The following is a 24,364-nucleotide window of genomic DNA, read 5'->3' on the forward strand; positions in this document are numbered from 1 at the left end:
ACTAGCGATTAAAAACCCGGAAGGTCTTGTCAAGCTTCTCAGACACCGGCGTGCAGCTGGGTTAAGCCCAAGGCCATGTAACATAACATCTCGCGAGGCTTACTGCGCCTTGGCAGCAGATGGATAAAAAATAGGTAACTCCCCATTATTCGTGTTAATTGGGACCCGCCGATGCCTGGAAAATCGAAATCCTGTAAAAAAAAAAAAAATAAACCCATATAATCCGTTTACGGTAAAGGCCGTCTTCGAATAAGTGTCTCAGCTTAAAAAATACGGCACTGCCTAGCAATTAGTTCACAGTCATTTACAACAGCCAAAGAGAGAAAGATAAGATCGTGCTGACCTTGCACACATAAATTTTGGGTAGGCCCCCCCCTCCCCCACCCCCTTCGTACAGCCGAATGCCAGCCAGACATGTCACTCGCCAGGCGCCTGCCGTGCGTTGGCGGGCGGAAAGTAACTCAGCAGCACGTGAAACAACATTCAAACAAACGGGAGACGGAAAGCAGAAGTCAGGACATCCCCTCAAGTTTAAAGAATGACAAATGTGACAGCTGAAAGGGGGGCGACACAAAGGGTCGGTACAAACAGCGTTGCAGAGTTTGGTGGCCCATGCGATGGCTTGCAGTGTTTGCCAGCCGCCGGCCCGCGATACGTTAACTTTAAGCGCTTACAATTTTTACTTCTCTTTTTTTTTCTGCACTTTTAAATCGTCCCGGATTATTCGATTCCCGAATTAGCGCATAACGAATTAACGAGGTTCTACTGTAGTACGAAAATATTGGGTGCATGTTTCACAGATTCCAATTTCAAACAAATTTTTAATAATTTTAAGTGATAAAATGAATTAAAAATTACAATAATACTCAGTATTTTTGTACATGTAGTAGAATTGATTATGTACACTTAAAAATATATATAAATGTTTTAAAAATTTTATTTTAATGGGAAAAAAAGTCAAACAATACACAAACAAACAATTTTCAGTTATTCAACTTCTATACTTTCTGGTACAACCCTGGCCACTTTTCTAGGTTCCTTGAAGTATGTTTTTGGACACTGCATTTCTGTCCAGCTCACAGGCACCATAGAAACACCTGGAAAAATAATTGGAAAAACATTGGAAGAAAAATATTAGAAGAAAATAAAATAAAATAAAAAAGTCAACACAACCTCTGAATTTTACTATGACAATTTTCTCCCAAGATATTGTACTTTTAATGTGTGTGTGTGTGAACATTTAAAGGGTTGAATGTTTCAATAACATAGTTAATATTTTTCATTTCTTGTGCGTATTTTATTTTTGACCCTTGAGACCTAGATTCGGATTTGAGCGGTATATTCAAGATACTCTATAGGATGTGAATTAGAGAAAATTGGGATTTGACCCATCATTAATGTTTATGTCACAAGTTTAACAGCTCAAGAACAGACTGGCTAGCAAACTTGTGATGAAAATTCCCTGACTTTTCCAGGCTCAGAAAATTTTTTTCCCTAACCACAGATAATAGTTAGTCCTCAATAACAATAAAAAATTCAAAATCTATAATCTTGGTCATAACACACATCACTATTGCAACAGGCAACTATCAATTATTTCATCGCAATACTGTCAAAAGCTCTGATATCAATGCTCATGGCTGAATTTTTGATGTGATTAAGAGAAAAAAGGAATGGTAGAAAAGTATTTGTGTAATACTAATACCTATACAAGTTGTAAAAGGTGGAAGAAAGAATGTGTATATGAAATCGGTACAAATAATAATAAGTCTATATAACTTTAATTTTTTAGTAACCTCATCATTTAAAAAAATTCCCTGAATTTTCTCTGTTGCTAAAAATCCCGTACCTTCACCAGGTTTTCCCTGTTCCGTGTTGCTAACCAACCTGAAGAAAGAAAAATTTAAGTAATTTATGGGAAAAGTTATGCAATCAGAAACTATTTTGGTCTACAAAAAAAAAAAAAAAAGTGAATAAAATTCTACACTTACATCACAGCTGCATTATATTCTTCTCCATCATATATTGCATCTTTTTACATCAATTACAATTAAAGATTTTTTAAGGAGCCCTTTAAGAAATTTGATGACTTCAAATACACAAGAATATTAATAAATTTGTTTTGACCTCGTAGTTCACCATAAATTATTATAATTTATAAAAATATAATCAAAATTAAGAATATCTCCTACTTCACCATTTGCAAAAGAAATGCAGGCATAAAGAGTACATACTTATGACGCTACATAAACAGCATTGTTTCGCAAATTTCATGTGTAAAACTCAGTGAAGACAAAAAATAAATCTATGCAGCACAATTTTTTTTTTATGTGACAGGAATATAACGTTATTAAAGAATTTGACAGGATCCATAGTGAAATTTAGGGATACAAAAGAGGTATGCAAATCCTGTCTAAAGATTTCTTTTCGAAGTTATTGTCAAGTATAAACCGTTTATTTTAACTAAAATTTGAAAAGTAAGAATAACAGCACTTGGTTCCTGGTTGAATAACTGTAGCCATATATAATCCAACACAATATACAACCAATACAATAACAAAAAACAAGTAAATTGTATGGCTGTATGCACTGACCAGCTTCGCTGTGGGCTATCACAACTCCAAGCTCGTTTTCTGCCGTCGAGAGGTTATACGAGCGGACCTCAGTGATTGGTAGCTTTTGGCAGTTAAGAAATAATCAAAAATAAAAACGAGAACATTTTTTTTTCTAAACACTGTGAAGAGGAGTATGTACCAATATGTTTATCACCAACACTTAAAGTACATATTTGACAAAAACAAATTTCACTGCTCTAAAGCCATTTTTGAATTAGCCTGAAGTATATCCTTATATCTACTTGTCCCCGGAAGTGCCATCACAAGGGCTGTTCAAACTGGAAATGAAGTTTGCAAGTAAATGTATATTAGTACACACCATGTTCTTTGGTCAAAGAAAAATCATTTTAACAAATGCTTTGTAGGTATAATATTTTATATAAGATTTAAGCAATTTAAAGACTTGTAAATTCATCTGCATTGTTTTATTGGTATTAAAAAATTATAAATAAATAAATAAAAAGTTAATAAGGCAACATACTGATCGTAACTACGAAACAAGGGTGGAATCAATCAAGTAAATGGCTGTCAATTCCAGTGACACTAATGAAGTGTCAAAAGATTACTATTTCAGTTAAAAAAAACATACTTCCATTAAAACTGGTTTGTTGAAAAAAAAAATGTAAACAACCTGTCCGGATGGTTGAAGAGGCCAAACCTAAAACATATCCTGATCGGTCAAGGACAAGTAAAGTATGTGAGATCGCAAGTACACAACTTTGAACCACCGACACCCTCTGTTTCAAACCTCCTGCCAACGAATGCACGTGTGTGTGTGTGTGTGTGTGCGCGTGTGTGCATGCGTGTGTGTGTGTGTTCAGCCGCCTGGCAAGAGGCGCTGTGTTAGAGCCTGTTTCGGCCTCATACCATTTATAATTTAGTCAAATTAATAAGTATGGTTTTCTTTTACTATTTCTAATTATGAGGACGGAGCAGCGCCATGTGTGACCCCTTTCAGCGCATACTTTCAGTTGAGCTGTGAAGACTTCCCGTTTAAAAATAATTAACTTAATAAATAATAATGATACGTAGTAATTAATCTTAAATTAACGTGTAATTTTTGAAGGGTTTAAACATGTTATATATATTTGCTTTGCTATATTAATCGACTAACGTAAATTCGAAACTTCCTGCGGCCATGGCCAACATACAGTCTCTTACGTTTGCTTCCTAAGCATCTTCGCACCTCGTCGAATTCACCCTGTTTCTTGTTACTGATCTGTTAACATCCGCCATCGTAAAGTATCTTTAAACTATTTCTATTCATCTTCGAAGCCTACCCTGGCGGTAGATTGTTTTACTTAACTGTTTAAAGCTCCCCGGAGCGTTTTAAATAGCACGACGATCTTTGTACTTTCGGGGCCAGGCCACGCAGTGTCCTGGTCAGCATTTAAGCTGGACTACTTGCAGTTGGCAATATTAACTATTTTATACATAACAACTCCTCATTGTGTGATTACTCAGAGTCTTGTCAATGTACGTGAAGGCACCAACAAAACAGAATAGCCACCCTCACTCGACCACGAGCTTCCCAGTACAGAGACTGAGGTGTGTGGGGCACCTCAAGACCCCACTGGCAGTCGTCTTTGCCGATAACATAGCGTGCCCACCACTGAGAGCAGGCCAATAAGTTCCAGTTTATCCACGCAGGGGGAAATCAAGCCTAGCTCCCCATGGGCCACGTCAGGGCCAGGGACGTGCCCATGTGGTGGAGCCCAAGATCTCTATTTACACCAACATGAAACCCCCCTCCCGTTACGACACCACAACATTTCAATTTTTCAATTGCTACCGATGAGATGTAATTTTACCAAATTATTACGTATGCAGTTCCCAGTACTAACTTTCTACCACAAACAAAATAGGTTAGAAATCTTATAACAAGGATGGGATTAATGTTATTGTTAAAAAATTGGCCCACTGTCCTTTCAAATGTTTGTACACCCTGCTCTGCTCCACAGTGACACGACCACAGAAACGACAAAGGATACAACTCGTGCGAGGATGATGTCTCCAGGCCTGAAGCACTTAATCATTTCCACACTGTCCTTCTCCGTCGCCCGGACGTCTTCCTTCCGCAGCATCCCTCTGTAGGGGCGCGTCAGCACCGTGTTGCCGATGCACTTTATCATGCATTTGCAGAACCGCTGACCAACCACGGTGACCTGGAAACATTCTGCTCTTAATATTTCACTCATCAACATCAATAGCGGTTCTTACAACACACAATGCACAACCTATAAATAAATATATAAAAATGGATGTTGGTATACCTATATAATATTGATAAAAATACAAAAGAAAACGTTAACATTCTTATTTATGAACCAAGAAACACAAACAACATTTAAAAAGTTATGTTAAAGCACCTAAAATTTAACAACCCAACATATAAAAATAAGATTAAGGGGCTTATTTACCACAAAGTCAGCAAATCGTTAAGACAAATAGCAAAGCATGAAATAATATAAATTACGAACATAAAATATATAGCAAACACAGGAATACTTTTTTACAAGGAATGTAAAGATATTTAAAATATATATATATATATAAACTAACCATAGTATAGAATATAAAACTTAATAATTAAACTATTTATCAAGTAGGAAGGGCAGTAATCTGGGTTGTTACAGCATATAAAACTCTAGGCAAAAAAATCATTCACACTTAAACATCTCACAGGCAAAGTTTCGAAACAATATTTCAAGAGAATTTGAAGCTAGTTTTACAATTAACTTTACAACTTAACATTATCTGTGCATGGAGTATATATAACACTAGCTGCCCGACCCGGCTTCGCACGGCTATACTAATGGAAAAATATTAAGCCACATCTCCCATTTACAGTAATGGTAAATAAAAAAAAATTCAGTGAAAATTTATTACAATGCTGTATAATAGGGTGGGCTGAATAAAATTCACTTTTTTATTTTTAATTGCTATAGTGTGGAAAAGTTGCCTTTAACGGTAAAAAGAAAAACCACGCAAAGTAATTTCAAATCGGTTGATATCTTCCGGTCGCGCATAGTGCCGAAAGTTTATATAAAGTGACAACAATGGGACATTTTTTTATTTATTTTTTTAATCAACTTATACTTTTATGATGGACACCCTATAGTGTGCGATGTTTATTTTAGGGTTGAATAAAGAAATATAAAGTCAAAATTCGATAATATTACGGTATTTATCGGTCGCGCATTCTGTTCAAAAAGTGGGAATTTTCCTCATTTTTCAGACTTTTATTGTGCTTCTTATCTTACAGATTAACAATAATTTTTGTTCCATGAAAAATATTGCCTATGCAAATAATTATGTTAGTCGTTTATAATAACTGTTTCTTAAAAATGAGACGTCATTTACCCCCTCCATTGCACTACTCCGGCACCCACCCCACACCTCCCTCTGGTCGTCATTTACCCCCTCCATTTCACTACTGCCACGCTCACCCCTCCCATTATTTCCCTTGCCCCACTACATCTCTCGCCTCCTTCCAGGGCCCATCGTGACTCGTCAGTTGACAGTTGGCCACTGGTGTTGGTGCTGTATTGTTTGAGGTACTTGCACGTGTATACTGTTATTGTGTTAGTTTAAGATATACAGTTAAGTTGGTTCCTGTTAGTTGATTTTGGTAAGTACAGTTCACTGTAATGTTTTGAAACACTAAATAACTACTTCGTGTAATGATGGCTGTGCCGAAGAAGAAACTTACGAGACAGGCATTTGAATGCCCCATATTTGGTCACCCGAGAGATTTTCTTCAGAGCAAACTACCAACGCATGAATGTATTCTCCTATGCTGTTCTGAAGAGCGATTCAAGCTATCTATCCAGTCAAATATCGTGTTTGTAAGTTTTTCTAGTGTAGCCAAGACTGTAGCAAAAAAAATTAAATGTTTGTACGAGAAAGCATCTATCCCAACAGTTTCTGATTACAGAATAATTCAGCTGATTAACGCTTACCATGATTCTTATTACAACACCAGGAAGTCGTACAATCGTGATAAAGATAAAACTTCATTTGAGCAAAAGGTTGACGAATTCAAACTAAGAGCTTGTTCACTTTTTGACATCGCTGCTTGTAAATGTGTTATTGTTGTCGATTGTACATGCAAAAAACACCAGATGTCTGTGAATGTGCACTTTCAATTAACTGCACGTGCGAAAAAGCGAAAAAGATTCCTGCCCTTGAGTTACGATTTATATTTCTTCAAAGAAAGTATGGATTGGGAAGAATTGGAGCTCTCGACGTCAATGAAACAAGAAAGTTGGTTGAACGTACCAAGAGGAAGGCTTGTGAGCTTCAGCGAATCAAGACACAGATTGACAACAACAATTCTAACAGTGAAGCTGAAGAATATACAGAAGATACAGAGCAACTTTCATCTGGTGAGTCGAATCATGAGGATAATGAATTTAAACCAAGTACTTCGTCAACAAAAACCCATTGTCAGATGAGAGTTAACATGAGTGCAACAGTGTTAAGCAGTGACCGATTTGGAGTATCAGATCGTGCGACAGCTGCCATAGCTTCAAGTGTTCTACAAGACATTGGAATGATAACTGACACAGACTTTTCTCACGTCGTTGACAAGAATAAAATTAGAAGAGAAAAGAGTCGTGTCAGGACTGATTTGCAGAGAATTTCTAACGAAGAAATTTGTGGCCTTTACTTTGATGGAAGAAAAGATGACACTCTATTTGTCAAAAATAAATAAATGCCAAGCATTTTCGTAGGAGTAGAAAAGAAGAACATTATTCTCTGATTCAGGAACCTGGGTCAACTTACATTGGAATCGAGTTCTTCAGCAGACATTACTCGAAGCATCACTTCTCATGTCTGAACATCAAATATCGCTTGAAAAGCTAGAAGTGATCGGGTGCGATGGCACCGTTACCAACACTGGCTGGAAGAATGGCGTCATTCGTCAGTTAGAACTGCACGTGGGAAGACCACTACAGTGGAGTGTGTGTCTACTGCACTTCAATGAACTTCCTTTTCGTCATATTTCCCAGCATTTAGATGGTTCAACCACAGGGCCAAAATCCTTTTCTGGACCTATAGGACAACAGCTACTGGATGTGAATTGCTTTGTGTGGTGGAGTATGAATCTATAGATTGTTTGGTTCCAGTAGTGGACAGAAATATGCTCAGCAAAGACCAGCAATACTTGTTAGACATATCCATAGCAATAAAGTCGGGACAATGTACAGAGGATTTGTCCGTTCGAGATCCTGGTCCTCTGTCGCATTCGAGATGGCTAACTGCTGCCAACAGAGTGCTTAGATTGTACATGAGTTTATCCAATCCTTCTGAGAACTTGAAACAAATAGTTAACTTCATCTTGAAATCATACATGCCTGTATGGTTCAACATTAAAAACAATGACCATTTCACTGATGGCCCGAAACATGTTTTTCTAGCTATTAAAACATCACGGTATTTGTCTGACGATTTACTTCAAGTTGTTGATCCAGTCATTCAACGCAATGCATTCTTTGCACACCCAGAAAATTTACTGTTGACTATGATTGTTGATAACAGACAACACATTCGGGAGCTTGGATATAGGAGGATTTTAAAAGCAAGACACACCACCCCTAAAGGAAAGACTATTAGAAACTTTGTGCCACCTAAAATTAACTTTGAAGCTACAGATTATGTTGACATAATTGACTGGAGTACTTCCTTGTTATATCCTCCCCCAATGCTTCGGGAAGTATGTGATGATGATATTAAAACACTCATCAATTTGGGAACAAAACCTATCAGAGACATCAAAAAGTTTCCCTGTCACACTCAAGCAGTCGAGAGATGTGTGAAACTGGTCACGGAAGCCTCAACTAAAGTGTGTGGTTTTCAAGCTAGAGATGGATATATCAGATCTACACTGTTGTCACGGTCAGTTATGCCTGCTTTCTCCCAAAAGTCTGATTTTAAATGTGTACAAGTACATAGTACAAAGTAAGAAAGGAACCATAAAGGTAACAATAAACCACTGAATCCTAGTAAATTTATGTATGTAAATAACTGTAAAATAAAATGTAAATAAATACTCAGTTTGGATGGTTGGTTGGGTAGGGTGTGGGTGGAACTCAATGTGCAGCCACCTCCTCGTGGTGAGTTCTGGGTCGTTTTGTTTAGACATAACGAACGAAGAGCTGCACAATAAAACTTTCAAAAAAGAGGAAAATGTCCAATTTTTAAATACCGTAATATTATTGAATTTTGACTTTATATTTCTTTATTCAACCCTAAAATAAACATCGCACACTATAGGGTGTCCGTCATAGAAGTATAAGTTGATTAAAAAAATAAATAAAAAATGTCCCATTGTTATCAATTTGTATAAACTTTCGGCACTATGTGCGACCGGAAGATATCAACCGATTTGAAATTACTTTGCATAGTTTTTCTTTTCACCGTTGAAGGCAACTTTTCCGCACTATAGCAATTAAAAATAAAAAAGTTTATTTTTTTCAGCCCACCCTACTGTATAATGTACCGGAGAGAAAATGAATGGCACCGATGGTTTCCCGACTCGTGCACGCAACGTACAACTGATGTACCCGTACTTCGCTACGGCAGTCTACAGGCAGATCACTCTTGCGCCGCTGATTATACATGCCCCTCCTTGTGGGTACGCCACTGCCGCGCGATGCCCGTTGCCATGGAGACGCGAAGGCATGAACAATGCAAAATCATGTTCTCATGCAGACAAAGTACCCACTGTTGCCTGGTTGTAACCACCCATGGGATCTAGTTTTCGGAAAATGTCATCCTGCGTAACATAAGGAACATTACTGTGAAGTTTCAAGTCTGTAAAATATATATACTCGAATAAAAGGGCAATAAAAAACAAATTAAACACAGAAAGAAGAAAAAAAACAATAATTTAGGTTTGCGATTTAAAGTGATAAAAAGTATTTAAATACTAATTGAACTCTTATGAGGGTACTGATTGCGTCGTTATTAATATCACACGGGTGTTTTTTACTTGTATGGGAAAATTAAGAATGATAAGGCATCTAGTGCGTGGCAACAATGTTAATAGGCAATAGGAAATAAACTTCTAGCGCCTGCGGCATTGTCAACACACACTTTGTACGTGTACTGCATGTTGTATCTAACTCCCTCCAACGCATTTGATTCTAAATTGGACTTTTAGTAAGGATCCCTAATGTTATTGATAATATAATATAGCCTATAGCCTTCCTCGATAAATGTACTATCCAACACTGAAAGAATTTTTCAAATCGGACCAGTGGTTCCGGAGATTAGTGAGTTCAAACAAACAAACAAACAAAGTAACTAACTCTTCAGCTTTATAATATTAGTATAGATTTAAGAAAAATTGGTCAGATTTACTGTATATCTAGTACAGACTAAATGCAAAAATTGGTTATCACAAAGACAATGATTCCACCAGAATAAACACAATCATGTAAGCAGTCAACAAAAATAGCCATATCCTGTAGTAATATTTATTTCAATGCCACAATAAACATTAATTTTTTTACCCTTAACAATGAACTACTTTACTGTTAAGTATATTATTGTAACTGGACTAATTTGACTCATATTTTAACTGTGTATGTTTAAACTAAATTTTTAAATGTTTGACAGTGTATTAATATTGTTAAAATAACTGCTTTCCCCAGCACCATTAAAAATTATTCATAATTTGTCATTAAAATGACTAGTTTTTCAAATATTAAAATTAGTGCAAATACCTACCTTAGCTGTAACAATATCACCCGGTGCTGGAACAATGCTCTGATCATTGCTAGTGTGAACTTCAATGACAGAAACCTGTACCAAGAGAATAAAACAAACAGCATCAATAGTATAAAGATAACTGTGATTAAAAAAAAGAGTTATGTGTAACTTAGTACACTTGACAAAAGTGACACTTCTTTGGCAATTCAAACCTCAACTCGCACGTATATCGTAAGGGGTAAAACAAAAGAGAGAAAAAAAAAAAAGATAATTTTCTATAAAATAAAAAAATAAAAAATAAAAAACAGATTGGGTATTTTTTGGCTTTCATTTTTTTTTTAAGTACCTATTCAAGAATCCTACCTTTTTTAATATTTATTTGAAATTTGATTAAAATCACAGCTGACTGTATAGGATACCTATATCTATTTTCTGAAACAAGCACATGCGCAAACTCTCTGTCTTATTCTATCATTCATCTATCTCTCTTGGTTCTATAATTTTTTTTTTTTTGGACAGGGAACGAATCATTGCATAAAGAGAACGAAAACAAACCCAGCAACATATAGGATAGCATAGTGCTCCCTTTATATTTCTTTGGTCAAGTACCTGTTCTCTGTCCTTTTCACATCAGAAACATATCACAACAAAGTTTCACGAAAATGTTGCATTAAAATCAGGCCTTCAAATTTTACTCTCATCGAAACCAAAGAAGTTTCACTTCAAAAATTAAAACTGATGCTAGATGAATGTATGTTTAAATGTAATTCATTTCAAGCTGGCAGTCGAGATCATCATTAGCAACTATAAAATTTGAAGCCCCTACTCAGCTCGACAGTTAAGGGCCCCCTGCCTATGTGGGCACACATTGGGGAGCAGAGCTTCAGAAGAAACCACACAATTTGAAAACTGCTCAAGATATATGAGTGGTGCCTGTTTACGAAAAGCATTTAAGAATAAGCCGAGAGCTGATGAACAGTTCTATTTCCGTATTGTTGGTTTCAAACTGTATTTTTATTTTTAAAATTTTGTTTTCGGAGAAGTTTTACGAAAGTACAGATTCTTTAGAAGCACTCAAGGGCCTTGCGTTACTCCTTTATCTTCATTTCTTCACCACATAATGTTACGGTTTCTGCTCAAATCTTGTAGTTGTCCTATACATGACAAGACGACTGCGCACCAGTTCAGAGGCGATACTGCGCTAGAAGTACCAGCGAGCGTTGCACTTTTCATCCCGACTGGTCAGGCCTCCTTAAGCCAATTCAATTGAGAATTATTAAGGTAATTCTGTTGGGATCTGGCAATACATGCTTTGTTACTTTAAAACTGCTTACCTTGTCCTGCTTAGCCACCTTCACCATTCCCGCCAATGTGGAATAAATATATCCCTGTCGTTCGTAGGTACCACACCCAGAAATGTGCTCTTTGTCAGCCAGACACAGACGTTGGCCTGTTAGTAAGAAAGCATAATCATTAGCACATACAGGTGAATAAACATTAAGATATGAGTGGGAAAATATTCCGAGGAACATTTTCCATCCGGAAAACAATATTACCACATATTTTTCCGGAACATTTTCCATCCGGAAAACAATATTACCACATATTTTTCCGGAATATTTCCCTTTTTTTCCATTACCAGCATAGATTTACATAATTTAAAATAGGTTAATACACATTCTTTGAATAGTTCTTTCAATGGAAAAGACTGATTTAAAATGTATTTTTTGACTAAAGCCATTGCTGGTTATAATATATGTCATAAGAAACCTCAATCATGTACACACAAAAAAAAATATATGCAAAACACACACACAGCAAGCCAAAATCTTCCTATGTCAAAAGTTAAAAACATACTAGACAGCTCAGAAAATGCCTTGGTAGTAGTCCTAATTCCTTCCATGCTTCAAAAACAATTAACGAGCTTTTTTCTGAGATTTACGTTACAAGATATTACAAATTAATCAATCAGATTTCCTGATATCTCAAAACAATTAACATGAAGCAATTGGTGGACTGGTATGCCCAATCGTGGGAGAAAATAAAATCTTCCAACTCTAAAAAAATGCTGGAATAAACTTTTTAAGGGGATTTAACTTGAGAACGAAGATGATAATAGCCAACTTCATAGCTTGATTGAAAAAAAAAAAAAAAAATACAATGCTGTTAAGTGATTAACCAAGACGAGATTTAGATGATTGGGTAAGTGATGACGAATCCAAACTGGAGTTCACGGAACGAAACATTGTCGACATGGTTTTGCCCCAAGTAGATCTATCGAATGACAACCAAACAGACTACGAACCCAAGGCTATAACAGAGACCAGCCATGACACTGCCAATGAGATCTTAAATGCCTTAGAGGTAGGTTTAAGAGTGTTATATTTTTTGTTAAGCAACTGTTTGAATAAAATAGAGTTTACTGGGGTACATTTTTAGGTTGTCTTGTGGTTTATAAAATCAAAGGAGTTTTTGCCAAGTACAGTACTAAAATTTTAAGGTAAAAAATTAGTAATTTTATATTTTTACTTAAGTTGTTCTATGGTTCATAAAACAAATTACTCATGAAACATGATGTTGCTGCTTGGAAACGCTAAAGAAAAAAAAAAAAAAAAAGAAAAAAAAAAGGGAAGACTGACAAGATATTTTAAAAAAACAGAAAAACAAATTGCATTACTTTATTTAAGTAATTAAAATTAATTACAACCTATGTGTACATGTATTTTATTTACTATTGTGTGTGTTTTGTTAATAAATAGTGGTGAAACTGAAAACATTAGTTATTTGACCTAAATATTAAAAAAATGATGTTTTAAATAGTAACTAAAATTTTGGTAAGCCAAAACCATTTGCAATCCCTTTGGTTTGACAAGAGTGGTTCTAATATAATTAATAATAAAATAGTTGTTAATATAGCTGGCCTACCCTAACAAACCGTTCACAAATTTTTTTTACAGTATTCCAAATGTAGCTTACCTAAATGCATCTATTCCAACCAACTATTAAAATTGTAAACTACTTGAAAATTGTAATTCTGTTTTACGAAATACTTAAAAAAGTAGTCCAGAAAAAATACATTTTCTGAGTGTTTATTTTTTTACGGGTGTGTCCCTCTCCAAAAAATTACCAAATACGTATTGTATGGATAAATCGATGCAAATCTCATCACCTGGCACACATGTAAGTTCCACCTGTGATTGATCATCCATTAGTCCATCGGTTTTATTAACTATTACACACACATTTTAGGTTATTCGTAAACATAAACACAGTAGTACGCGTGTCGCTGCTAGTCAAAACCAAAACAAATACTCCATAGATAATAAATAATTTTGAAAAAACTTTGGTAAAAGGAGTTAGAGTAAAAAAAACAAATATTGCTGACAAACCTTATCTATGGGTTATAACCATGGGTTATATTAAATAATCATGATTACATATCGTAACTTTACAACCTTTTAAAGTAGAGTTGAAGACTTTTTTTTTATAAAATTGTACACTTTAGAGCTGCATTCCGCCAGTGGGATCTGGTGCTGACGGGATAGGTACCGGGCTTTACTGCCGCAGGAGGTACGACATCAGTTTAAACAGGCTGACCGCCAGAAATGTTCATTAGAGTTATATTCATACTATCACTATTCCTCTACTCTTGTGGTGTTAATTCATGGAACTGGACGCGAGGACCTTGTGTCTGTGTTTGAGCTTGTATTGAATAGTGTGTGTTTTTGTGGCGGCACTTCGCAGTCCCCTCGCCTGTAATAAAATGCTTACTAGTTAGATATTGAACAGTCAGTAATACCTTACCATCCAGTAATTGCCCTTAATTATTAATTACCTGTGTTTGAGAGGCACGAAGCTGGTCATCGTAGGGATGTGTCCATAGGCGCGCAATACCTGAACCAATTAGTAGTTCGGTAGGTTTCCACTGCAAAATTTTCTGGCGTGGGTGCGTACTCGGTCAGCAACACTGGACCGAACGGTCTACTTCTGCCTCATATAGTGAGGCTGCTTTTTCACCAATCTGGCGCCGGGCAAACAACTATTCAATCCTCAGCAAAGTTGGTACTAAGCGATGTTCGCCACATCTCCACTACGTCGCTGGAGAAGGATCCATATTATTTTGTTTGAAAAATATGTTATTAAGTGTGGTTTTGGTTTTAATGAAGCCAAATTTTAATTTAAAATTGTTAAAGATGTTTTTAATTAATGCATTTTAAACCAAGACAGTGGCTCTCTATTTTTTCTATCCCTAGAAAATTTTGCACTTGACGCCAACGTCTTGTGTTTGCACCACAATCTGTGTTCAATAGGTTTGTTTATTTTTTGGTTGCGCGGTTGTAAATAACATGGTTGAAAGTAAGGCTGTCTTAAGTGAAGTTATTTTATTATTTCATAAATATTATAGTATGTTAATTGTACTTTCATCTTAAAGTCGGCGTTGAATGAGATGAATTATAAATCATGAGTCAGTTTGAACTGCATAACGTTCTTCGTGGCTTGATTCGTGATACTGGGTAAGAATATTGCCGATCTTTACACCATAATTATTCATATGTTTATTTTATGTTTCCAGAGGAGTTGTACAGTTTGAATTTAATTTTTACAGTATGCCGTGAAGGCCATTTCAATAAGGCGATGTATGATTGCACAAAACAAGAAACAAGCTCTATATTCTGTCTTTGCAGCTTATGTGGGATCCAGCGGAGCAATAATAAATATAATTTGCTGGGCAAATTCCTTTAAATTGTTTTTTGCAACATTTGAGTAGTTCTTAAAACCCTGCTACACTTCGACGGTATTTACAGTTGCCATAATTTAGAGTTTTTGGGGCTTTCCTATAGTACTTTAAACCTGCAAAATGTATTTCAGAGTAGGTGCTACGCTGATGCTTTATTATCACCACAGGCAATTTTTTTTTAGTTTGGACTGAATTCCAGGAATACAAGAACTATAAAGAACAAATAATCTTAAAAGCAATTGAAATGAGAAGTTTGAGGTATAAAATTTGGGGGAGTAGTATAGATCTCGGTCACTAACATGGTAATGCTGATGTCATGACCATCTCTTCATTATATGGTTCAAGAGATGGAATATGGGGGTTTTTGGCATTCAAATGCTTGTTTTACACAAAATATTTTTCTTTATGAATTTAACTTTCAGGTATCGTATTATATTTTACAGCCCTACCAATGCTAGTGTAAACACAATACTAAAGATATATTTACCATGATATTGTATTGTATTGGTACCATAATCCCACCTTGTTAAGTGTATTTTGTGATACCTACAACTTTTTATAGTTTGTTTATTTTAAACTCACAGGTATTGTAAAATATTCTTTAGTCCTACCTATTCTAGTATAGAACACAATATCTTAAGTATATGCCATAATCTAATGTAAAATAACTATATCTTGTGCAAAACAAGCATGTGAATCTTCCCTGACCGAAATGCCCTATTCCTGCACTTGTCCCGTAATAACTTACAGGTCTTAATTACTTCAGTACTTCCTTCTGGATGACTTCATCAATATCCCTACCATATTGTCATGTAAATATATACAAATATAGGTGTGTGTGTATGTGTGTGTGTATGAATGTGTGTGTGTATATATATATATATATTTAAATAGTTTACCTATCCTCACGAAACCTTTCACTTTGTTTTTAGCACTTCAACAATTGCAGAAGTAACCTACGTTATGAAAATGATAATTTTTTGCATAACTAATAAATATAATGATTTACCTAACCAAAAATAAATATTTCCCCTAACATTGCAAATGAAACAAACACAACACACCTCTCATCTAACACACCAAGAGAACTGCACATATGAACACTACTATAGTCCATCCACGGTAACCTCCTACTTTTTTAAACGAACCTTTGAAAAAACACACCAGGATGCAGCATGTTTGGTTCGTTTGCAAAAATACTTTCCATCATATGCATATTAAACATGCATTAACACTAAATTACCGTATAATGATGTTAAATAAAATTTTACAAAAAAAGTAACTATCTATGTACAATATTATTAATATTAATGATCTCGCATGTGTGTAAATGAAACAGTGAGAGAAGTGGTGTGTTGGCAATGATTAGAACGAAATAGTTCCATAGCCAAAATATATATTTTTTGACTTTCCGCGTGTATTTAAGAATTTGTTTGGGTATTTGTTAAGTTTGAACATTTTTTTAAATCTCTGGTGAAATAAAAACGTTATGTTAACGGTAAAAAAATATTACGTGCCGAAACCGTGGTCGCGCATTAATAATGTTAATAGTCACTTGTTTGTTTTCTCTTTCAGCCGCTTTCAGCAGCTCTTTAAGCAGTCTGCAGTCTGTACGCCATTTTGCAGTGTGTTTTAATATATTACTGACCGTGAAATAACGTACAGTTTGTGTTTCAGGATTTTGTGTTAATATTGTGTATTTTAACTTTGTTATATTATTTATTATCTACTATTGTAATGATGGAATTTGTTATCGTTTTGATATTTTGTGTGGTTCTTGTGATTGCTGTAATGGTAATTGGTTCCGGGATGGGGAAAGCTACTTCGTCGCAGCGTCAGATGGACATCATTAACGTCGCTCAGAACTTATATCTTTTAATTAGGAAAGGCGACTTGAAGAAATGTGACGTTACGCAGACGACCGCGTTTCTTCTCAACATCGCAAAGTCAACTGTTCTCAAGTAAGTAGGCTTTTTTCGTTTTCATGCACGTAAAAAAAATATCGACTGTGTCCTAAGTATTGTCGGCCTGTGTTTTAACTCACGAGGTTTTTTGTGTTTTATTTCCAATTTATATTTTTTGGTGTGCGACAACACCGCCATGTGGCGTCTCTGTTGAAAACTTAACCTAAAATCATATTAGGCCTACTCAGGTCCTAACAATAACAATATAGGCACTTTCAAGTATTTTTATGGGTGTGATACACGTTTGTTTATAACGATGTTTATAAACTTTATGATAGGTTTAACTATAACATAAGGGAGTGATTTTATAATTTGCATTTAATTAGTTTTTCATCTGTTTGGGAGATCACAAAATAAATAAAAAACACTTCATTAATTTCGTGGACAAAGTCTGTAATGTTTCCATTTAGTGACCACAAAGCAAATATTTGTGACAAAATGCCATATTTGGAACACTGCCTAACTGCGTATTGTGAACGGGTCCCCGGAAAAGTGTTATATGACAAATGTTTTTTTTTTTGGTTAGGTACTACAAGAAAGACATTGAAGAAGTTTCAACACCAGGAAAAAAGAGGAAAAAAAGGCCACAGGAAGGAAAGTCACTTGACACAGTCGACGATTTCACAGTAAATGCAATCAGGAATGCAATTTACAGGATGTACGCTGAAGGTAAAAATTTGATACTGAAGAGTAGTTTCGATATCACTGGGGTAGGCCCTACTTAATTGTATTCATTTCATATATCCATATGCAGATTGACCGGTTCAGTTTTTTTCCCGATATCATCTGTCCTTTAAAAATACTTAACATTTTTGGGTGGTTTGTTAGGTTTCTTTATTGATGTGGTATTGATATATAGAATATTGTGCAACATATTAAATACGTACACGTCCTTTTAAGGTTAGGTTAAAGATAGAAAGAAAATTGTTACATTCTAAAACTACAAGTAATGTTTATATCGTTATACACAGTATACATATTAAATAACCTCAACTTTTATGATGTATCAGAAGGTTAAATAATGACTATTTCCAGTATCAATAATATCCAGTTGTGCGCTTTAGCAGTAATTGGTTACAAATTAGTGAGTTGTGGTCTAAGCAAGCATGGTTATTAAAAAAAAATTGGGATACTTAATTGGCTAAATTGTACTGTGTGGCAGGGTCCAGTACAATATATATTCTATTGCAAAATAGTGTCATGCCCCGCCTAACTTTTTAGAAAATATAGGGGTATTGTTATTTTATAAACAATAGTCCTACTTCATTGTAATGAAGTATCATATGAAAACACAACTTAGCCAGACAAACTGTGTGTTAGTGTATGAAGTAACAGAAGGTTATAAAACAGTAAAAGTTTAGTATCGCGTATCCGATTCGATACATTGATCCTGATCGCATGATCCTGCAAATATTGATCCTGTGATTGATGATGCTTGCTTTTCTAATTTATTACGTTTAAAAATCCTGTACAAAACCAAAAATAAAAACCTGTGATGTAGTAATGAGTTATGATTTAAAGTTGAATAATAATGAAAATATATATGTCTTATTAAACTTATGATAATTATTTTTGCTATACCACAATATTTGATTATGTTCAGGATCTTTGATCTGAATAAATGAAAAAAAACATGCACCACACGATCAATAGGATGTACAGGTTCATGCATAAAGATCTAGGGATCACATGGGATACACGATACAAAACATTTACCTACAACACAGTGTAGAGCTTGTAACTTATTGATTGCTAAATTGAATGCTGAAATACTAATGGGTAAATATTTACTTGGGCGGTATTTCCGAAAAAAAATGTTAAAAATCCGAAAATACCTTTATTTTATGCTCTTCAACTTCCTCTTTTCATTAAAAGTGGCGGAGATAAGAAATTCCAAATACTTTAGAAGATATCGAATTTTTAAATTTCATCATATGTAGTTGAGCGGTATTTGCGAAAATAAATGTTAAAAATCCGAAAATACCTTTATCATATGCTCTTCAACTTCCTCTTTTCATTAAAAGCGGCGGAGATAAGAAATTCCAAATACTTTAGGAGATATCAAATTTTTTAATTTAATATTTTAAAACTAAAATGGTCGATTAAGTCAGGTCAGTTACATTATAAATACTTTCAAACTAAGGTGATATTAAAAATAATGTGAATTAATTTTAATTATTCTTTAGTTTTAAATTATTTATAATGTAACTGACCTTACCTAACAAACCCGTAACAAAGGATGTACAGTAACAACTCACGTAAATTTTTTTGTTACTTATTACTTGGGCAACAATATCAAAATAACAAATAAGACTTTAAAATTAGAAACGTTAAAAACTCACCTAAGTTGGAGGCGGTAATTAAACACCGTTTTAAACAATAATTGAACTAAATAATCACGTATTAGTTCATTTGAATTCTGGCCTATCACGAACAAAAACGTGACATCATTATCCAATAAAAAAAATAGATACTCGTACGTAAACAAGAAACAATGGTGCACGCACGCCACAGGAATGCGCTGGTTTTGTGCTGAAATTTAAAAATTCGATATCTCCTAAAGTATTTGGAATTTCTAATCTCCGCCGATTTTAATGAAAAGAGGAAGTTGAAGAGCATAAAATAAAGGTATTTTCGGATTTTTAACTTTTGTTTTCGGAAATACCGCCCAAGTAAATATTTACCATTAATTTAAAAGTATTTTTGAAATGTAAGTTTATTAAAACTATTTAATAAATGTAAATTGTGCACTTAAATTATCTTCTACGGGGTTGTGGTTTCGCTTAGTTTTGTGTACCTCTGTTATTTCATGTATTGTTAATGTATGCAATAAATTTACAGGTTTGAATGTTACAGTCGACACCATTTTGAAAGAAATCAGGGAAAGACAAATAGATTATTATGGTGGAAGATCAAGTCTTCATAAATTGTTAAAGAAGATGGGATTTTCATGGAAAACTGTTGATGGACGAAAAGCTTTGATAGAGAATGAAAACATAGTATTGCAGCGAATAGATTTCTTGAGAAAGTATAAAGAAGAAAAAGAAAGAGGTGCCAATTTCATATTTGTTGATGAAACATGGATTTTCCAGAGAGGCAAGGCATTAATTTATTTGAAAATTTGTTCTGTGGTCCAATACAAAGTATTTCATTTCCATTTCATATATTTTTCAGGAACTGTATCAAAGTCATGGCAGGACAAGAGTCTACAATCTGCGAAGAGACGTACTGTTGGAGATGGTAAAAGGTTTATTGTTGTTAATGCTGGAGGGCGCACTGGCTTTGTGCCAGGAGCAGGATTACTTTTTGTTTCAGGTCAGAAGACTGCAGACTACCATGGCGAGATGAATGGGGAAACTTTCTTGATGTGGTTTGAAGACATGTTGGTGCATCTTGAGGAACCCAGTGTCATCATAATGGACAATGCTTCATATCACAGCACCCAGGTATGTGCAATGGTAAAGCAGTGTCTTTTTATTGCTCAAATTGTAATGTGAAAAATTTACATGTGTTTATTATTGTGTATAAGTACGAATATTCGAGACTAATACATTTTGCCAGCAATAATTGTTATCTTAATAGTATGCCTACACTACATTTTTATAAACTATAATGTTTGAGCTGAAATTGATTACACACACACACACACACAGATATATATATATATATATATATATATATATATATATATATATATATATATAATGTAATTGAATTACATTGTAGTGCAAACTAATTTAGTAGAGGGTTTGAAATACCAAATAAAATTTTTTTATTGCAAACAGCATTTGAAAATGACATAATTACTTGTTTGGTAAAAGGACCCACTTTATGAATGCTCTGTTGCCCTACTTAATAAATTAAAATAATATTTTCAAAAAAATTTCTAGTCACTAAACTAACATGCTTTGTTAAATTTAGAAATTCATTACGACAATATGCCAAAACACATGTTTGCTTTGCATAAGTACAGTAGAACCCTGTTATAATTTGTTTTTAAGGGGCTACAAGAAAAAAAAACATAAGCAGGAAATTCAATTTAGTACTTTTTAGTGTGGATTTATTGCCAATGGACTCAACAAGCTGCATAAAGATATATTTGATGCTCCAATTTGCTTGTAGCAAGCTAAAAACAATTTTTCTTTAACATCATGGTGCTTCCAGCTTCTATCTGCTTTGTCTTTACTTACACATTGTCTCATTGCTGTAAAATTGTCATATTTCTGTATAATTGTCATAATTCACGACAGTGTTTACAGTGGAAATGCTTAAGTCCAGTTCTTTTGCCACTTGAACATGTGATTTAAGTGAATACATTTGAAAACACACAGAATGGCTTAAAATTTATGAATTTATTTGTTTTCCAAGGGTGTCAACAGGCAGTTAACTGCTAACATACACATATACATAGACAGTATAGACAAAGGCTTTTAATTTTTTTCGTCTTCTAAAATTTTATGAAGTGAACATTACAAGCACGAAACGCATAATTTGTGAAACATTATATCCAGGAATTAAATACATTGTCCTTATAGGGAAAATATTGGACTTGAAAAATAATACATTATAGGCAGGAAAACTTTATAAGCAGTAAAATTGTAACAGGGTTCTACTGTCATGAATTCTTATCAGCTACTTGAGTATTTAGTTAAATGTTGGCACAACGTAGGTTGAGAAAACACCTACAACGAACTGGACCAAGGCTGCACTGATCGCGTGGCTGGAGAAGAATGGGATAAAACATGAAAATAATTTGTTGAAAGTGGAGCTGCTGAGAATAGCTAAACAAAACAAGCCCCGAATACGGTATATTATTTCGTTTTTTTTACAGCATTTCTTTAAAAGTGAGATAGTTGCAAAAAATTACGTATACACCTTGTTCTAACACACTTTTCAGATATGAGGTAGACGAGTTGGCTCGTAACTATGGCCACGAAATTCTACGACTCCCACCCTATCACTGCCACTATAATGCAATCGAACTAGTTTGGGCTCAATGTAAACACCATTACAATAGTAACGTGGGGCGGGCCAAGAGATTTGACAATGATGCAGTTGCAGCCATCTGGAAAGAGGCTCTTGATGCTTCCACACCAGAGAGGTATTTTCATGTTGCATGACCAATGGGGTATTCCTTTTGAAGTAGAAATTGTTTTATTTTCCTGTAGAACATTCCTCAAGCTTCAGCAAAACCCTTACCATACATTTTTACATAATACGTAAGTATTGTTGCCTAGCAGCCTGGTCCTACCATTCCTTTTGATAACTTTGTGTGCTAGTGTGTGTATAGTGTGATTATCATTTTGTGTATATTCATATACCAGTAATACAGCTTTAAAACAATTGGTAAAAATAAGTGGTTTGAATTTGTGTAGTTGTCGTTTTGAAAATGTGTTGCATGTATGTGTTTGTGTTCGTGTTTGTGTTTGTGTTTGTAATTTTATTCCCATGTGATTCATACATATCTGTGTAGTTTCTAGATCTAACAGTGGTGACTTATTTGCAAGGTTTTTTTTTTTTTGTAATTGCAGTCCATTTGCAATTGTTTCATTTCCATAAATAGTTTTGTATTTATTAGTAATTGTGATATTACTTTCTGTTATGCTTAATCTTGTGTCAATGACTTTAAAGTTATGGTGGGTTCAGTGCTGTAGGCAGATTTAAATATTCAGATAAAATTTCAACGTAGAGAATTTTGAATATTTTCATCTAGCGAACTTGAATAGGTATTTACACATGTAGTTCTTGCACATTAGTATTTTCAAAAGTTATGTTATTATAGTGAAATACATATACAGTAAATCATCAAAACTATTCAAAAAATTAAATTTTCGCTATATCTCACTGTTTTTGTCTGGGACAAATTTTAACCAAAAACAAACACAAAACTTATGAAATAAATATTTTATCATATGCATTCTAAGCCTTTATTGATAACATATATAATATTTACAGCTTTATTATATCTTGAATAAACCACTATAATTTTTTTTTTTTCAGATAACATAAAACAAAACATGTTACTTCAAGTATTAAATAATAGCTTTGATAGTTGAGGAAAACACATTAAACGAGTTTTGTTGTGTTTAAAAATACTTTCTTGTGGAGTGAGTTCAAAATTGTATGTAATAAAGAGCATGCCATGCATTGTTTACTATGCCGTTTTGACAGAAACAAACATATTTTGTTATAGAGTGGTTTTTGCTATAAACAGGTCATTTATATAGAGGTTTTACTGTATACATTAATTTTTTTAGATGGGCGAGGTGTGTGGATCACGTGGAGAAGCTAATTCAAGCAGACTGGGAGAGAGAAGTCCACATAGACAGCGGCACCATTCCTCCACTCATCATCCACCTCGGCGAGGATAGTTCAAGTGAAGACAGTGACAGCGAAGAATTTGAGGTTACGACACAGCAAGTAGATGGAGACAGTGAAGTACTGGCAGCTCCTCTTGATGATTTACCCGGGTGTTCTTATTGAGGTCTGTATGTAATAAACACCTGGGCAACTGTAAGTATTGGGGTTTGAAACATTTTTTTTTTCTTTTATGCATTCCCATGAAGTATGTTGATTACTGGAACTTTATGTATTAACTTTATATTACACGTATTATGAAATGAATATTAAATTTCATTTCTGGATTCGTATAGGTGTATGTGAAACATTTTATTTTGTTGTGTGTCTTCATTTTTCAGTGAACTTACTTGGAAAACAAAAAGCCAGTCCCCATCCAGGGCCACAAATAAATAATGCATATAAGTGGTATAGAAATTACTGTCAATTCTTCACCACAATTTTACTGTTCATAAAATTATGATTTTGTCTAATAAGTATACTCAGGAAAATGTATATAACCATATTTTTATTTGTGGCCTTAACCGGCAAAATGGTAGGGGTTTATTAAATAAAAGAAGAAAATTCATTTTTAAATGTTTTCATCTGAATTTGTTAATTTTATTAAACCTTCAATCCTTAGTCTTTTCCAGATTGCTTAGATGGACAGCCATATGTATAATTTACAATACTTTTTTTTTCAGATGCAGAAAACTGTGTTGAACTGTACTAAATGATGATATTTATTGCTTACATAAATGTTGTAAATTTATATATTCTCCTAAAAATTTACTTTAAATTATATGTTATTTCTTTAGCTAACAAACTTATTTTTTAATATTTTTACCATTGGGTATCATAAATAATGTTATGAACATATGCATGTATACTTAGATCATATTCAAATTACTTTTATATATATATATATATATACATACATACACACATTGTTTTGACAGCTGGTGATTGTAAACAAACCATTTGACATTTGT

General features: G+C 34.3%; 3 protein-coding genes across 6 annotated transcripts in view; 2 read left to right on the forward strand and 1 right to left on the reverse strand.

Annotated features, from left to right (window-relative positions):
- Positions 1 to 919: 919 nt before the first annotated feature.
- On the reverse strand, positions 920 to 13,653 carry LOC134539678 (exosome complex component CSL4). Its single transcript, XM_063381870.1, has 6 exons — positions 13,504 to 13,653; positions 11,669 to 11,784; positions 10,353 to 10,427; positions 4,607 to 4,780; positions 2,595 to 2,676; positions 920 to 1,097 (listed from the first exon to the last, which is right to left on the reverse strand). The coding sequence occupies exons 1-6, from the start codon at positions 13,541 to 13,543 to the stop codon at positions 988 to 990; spliced, it is 597 nt and encodes a 198-aa protein (XP_063237940.1). The 5' UTR covers positions 13,544 to 13,653; the 3' UTR covers positions 920 to 987.
- Positions 13,654 to 14,621: 968 nt separating this feature from the next.
- LOC134539676 (gamma-tubulin complex component 2-like) overlaps positions 14,622 to 24,364 on the forward strand; it is a 53,145-nt gene continuing 43,402 nt past the window's right edge. The window contains exon 1 of the mRNA XM_063381864.1: positions 14,622 to 14,848. Within this exon, the coding sequence (XP_063237934.1) occupies positions 14,796 to 14,848 (53 nt within the window). The 5' untranslated portion in view covers positions 14,622 to 14,795. The remainder of the gene's footprint in view (positions 14,849 to 24,364) is intronic.
- On the forward strand, positions 16,411 to 24,144 carry LOC134539677 (uncharacterized). Of its 4 annotated transcripts, XM_063381869.1 has the most exons (6): positions 16,416 to 17,033; positions 17,563 to 17,705; positions 19,878 to 20,132; positions 20,211 to 20,276; positions 20,352 to 20,482; positions 23,294 to 24,144. In XM_063381869.1, exons 1-6 carry the CDS (start codon positions 16,810 to 16,812, stop codon positions 23,405 to 23,407), a joined length of 933 nt encoding a protein of 310 aa, XP_063237939.1. In that variant the 5' UTR covers positions 16,416 to 16,809; the 3' UTR covers positions 23,408 to 24,144. The 4 variants fall into 4 exon arrangements, with proteins under 4 accessions (XP_063237935.1, XP_063237938.1, XP_063237937.1 ...); XM_063381868.1 differs by having other exon boundaries at positions 16,413 to 17,033; positions 20,211 to 20,482; XM_063381867.1 differs by having other exon boundaries at positions 16,415 to 17,033; positions 19,878 to 20,276.

This window comes from Bacillus rossius, chromosome 15 (genome assembly GCF_032445375.1).
Source record: "Bacillus rossius redtenbacheri isolate Brsri chromosome 15, Brsri_v3, whole genome shotgun sequence".
Classification (NCBI taxonomy): domain Eukaryota; kingdom Metazoa; phylum Arthropoda; class Insecta; order Phasmatodea; family Bacillidae; genus Bacillus; species Bacillus rossius.

Excerpts from the sequence above, each read along its gene's own strand:
- LOC134539678 (XM_063381870.1), bottom strand. The coding sequence starts at position 13,543 with ATGGATGATCAATCACAGGTGGAACTTACATGTGTGCCAG. Across the intron at positions 10,428-11,668 it reads AGGTGGCTAAGCAGGACAAG|GTTTCTGTCATTGAAGTTCA; the intron begins GTAAGCAGTTTT and ends CTCTTGGTACAG. Across the intron at positions 2,677-4,606 it reads ACATCATCCTCGCACGAGTT|CTACCAATCACTGAGGTCCG; the intron begins GTATCCTTTGTC and ends AACTGCCAAAAG.
- LOC134539677 (XM_063381865.1), top strand. The coding sequence starts at position 16,810 with ATGATGGAATTTGTTATCGTTTTGATATTTTGTGTGGTTCTTGTGATT. Across the intron at positions 17,034-17,562 it reads GCAAAGTCAACTGTTCTCAA|GTACTACAAGAAAGACATTG; the intron begins GTAAGTAGGCTT and ends TTTTTTGGTTAG. Across the intron at positions 20,483-23,293 it reads CTTCATATCACAGCACCCAG|ATGGGCGAGGTGTGTGGATC; the intron begins GTATGTGCAATG and ends TAATTTTTTTAG.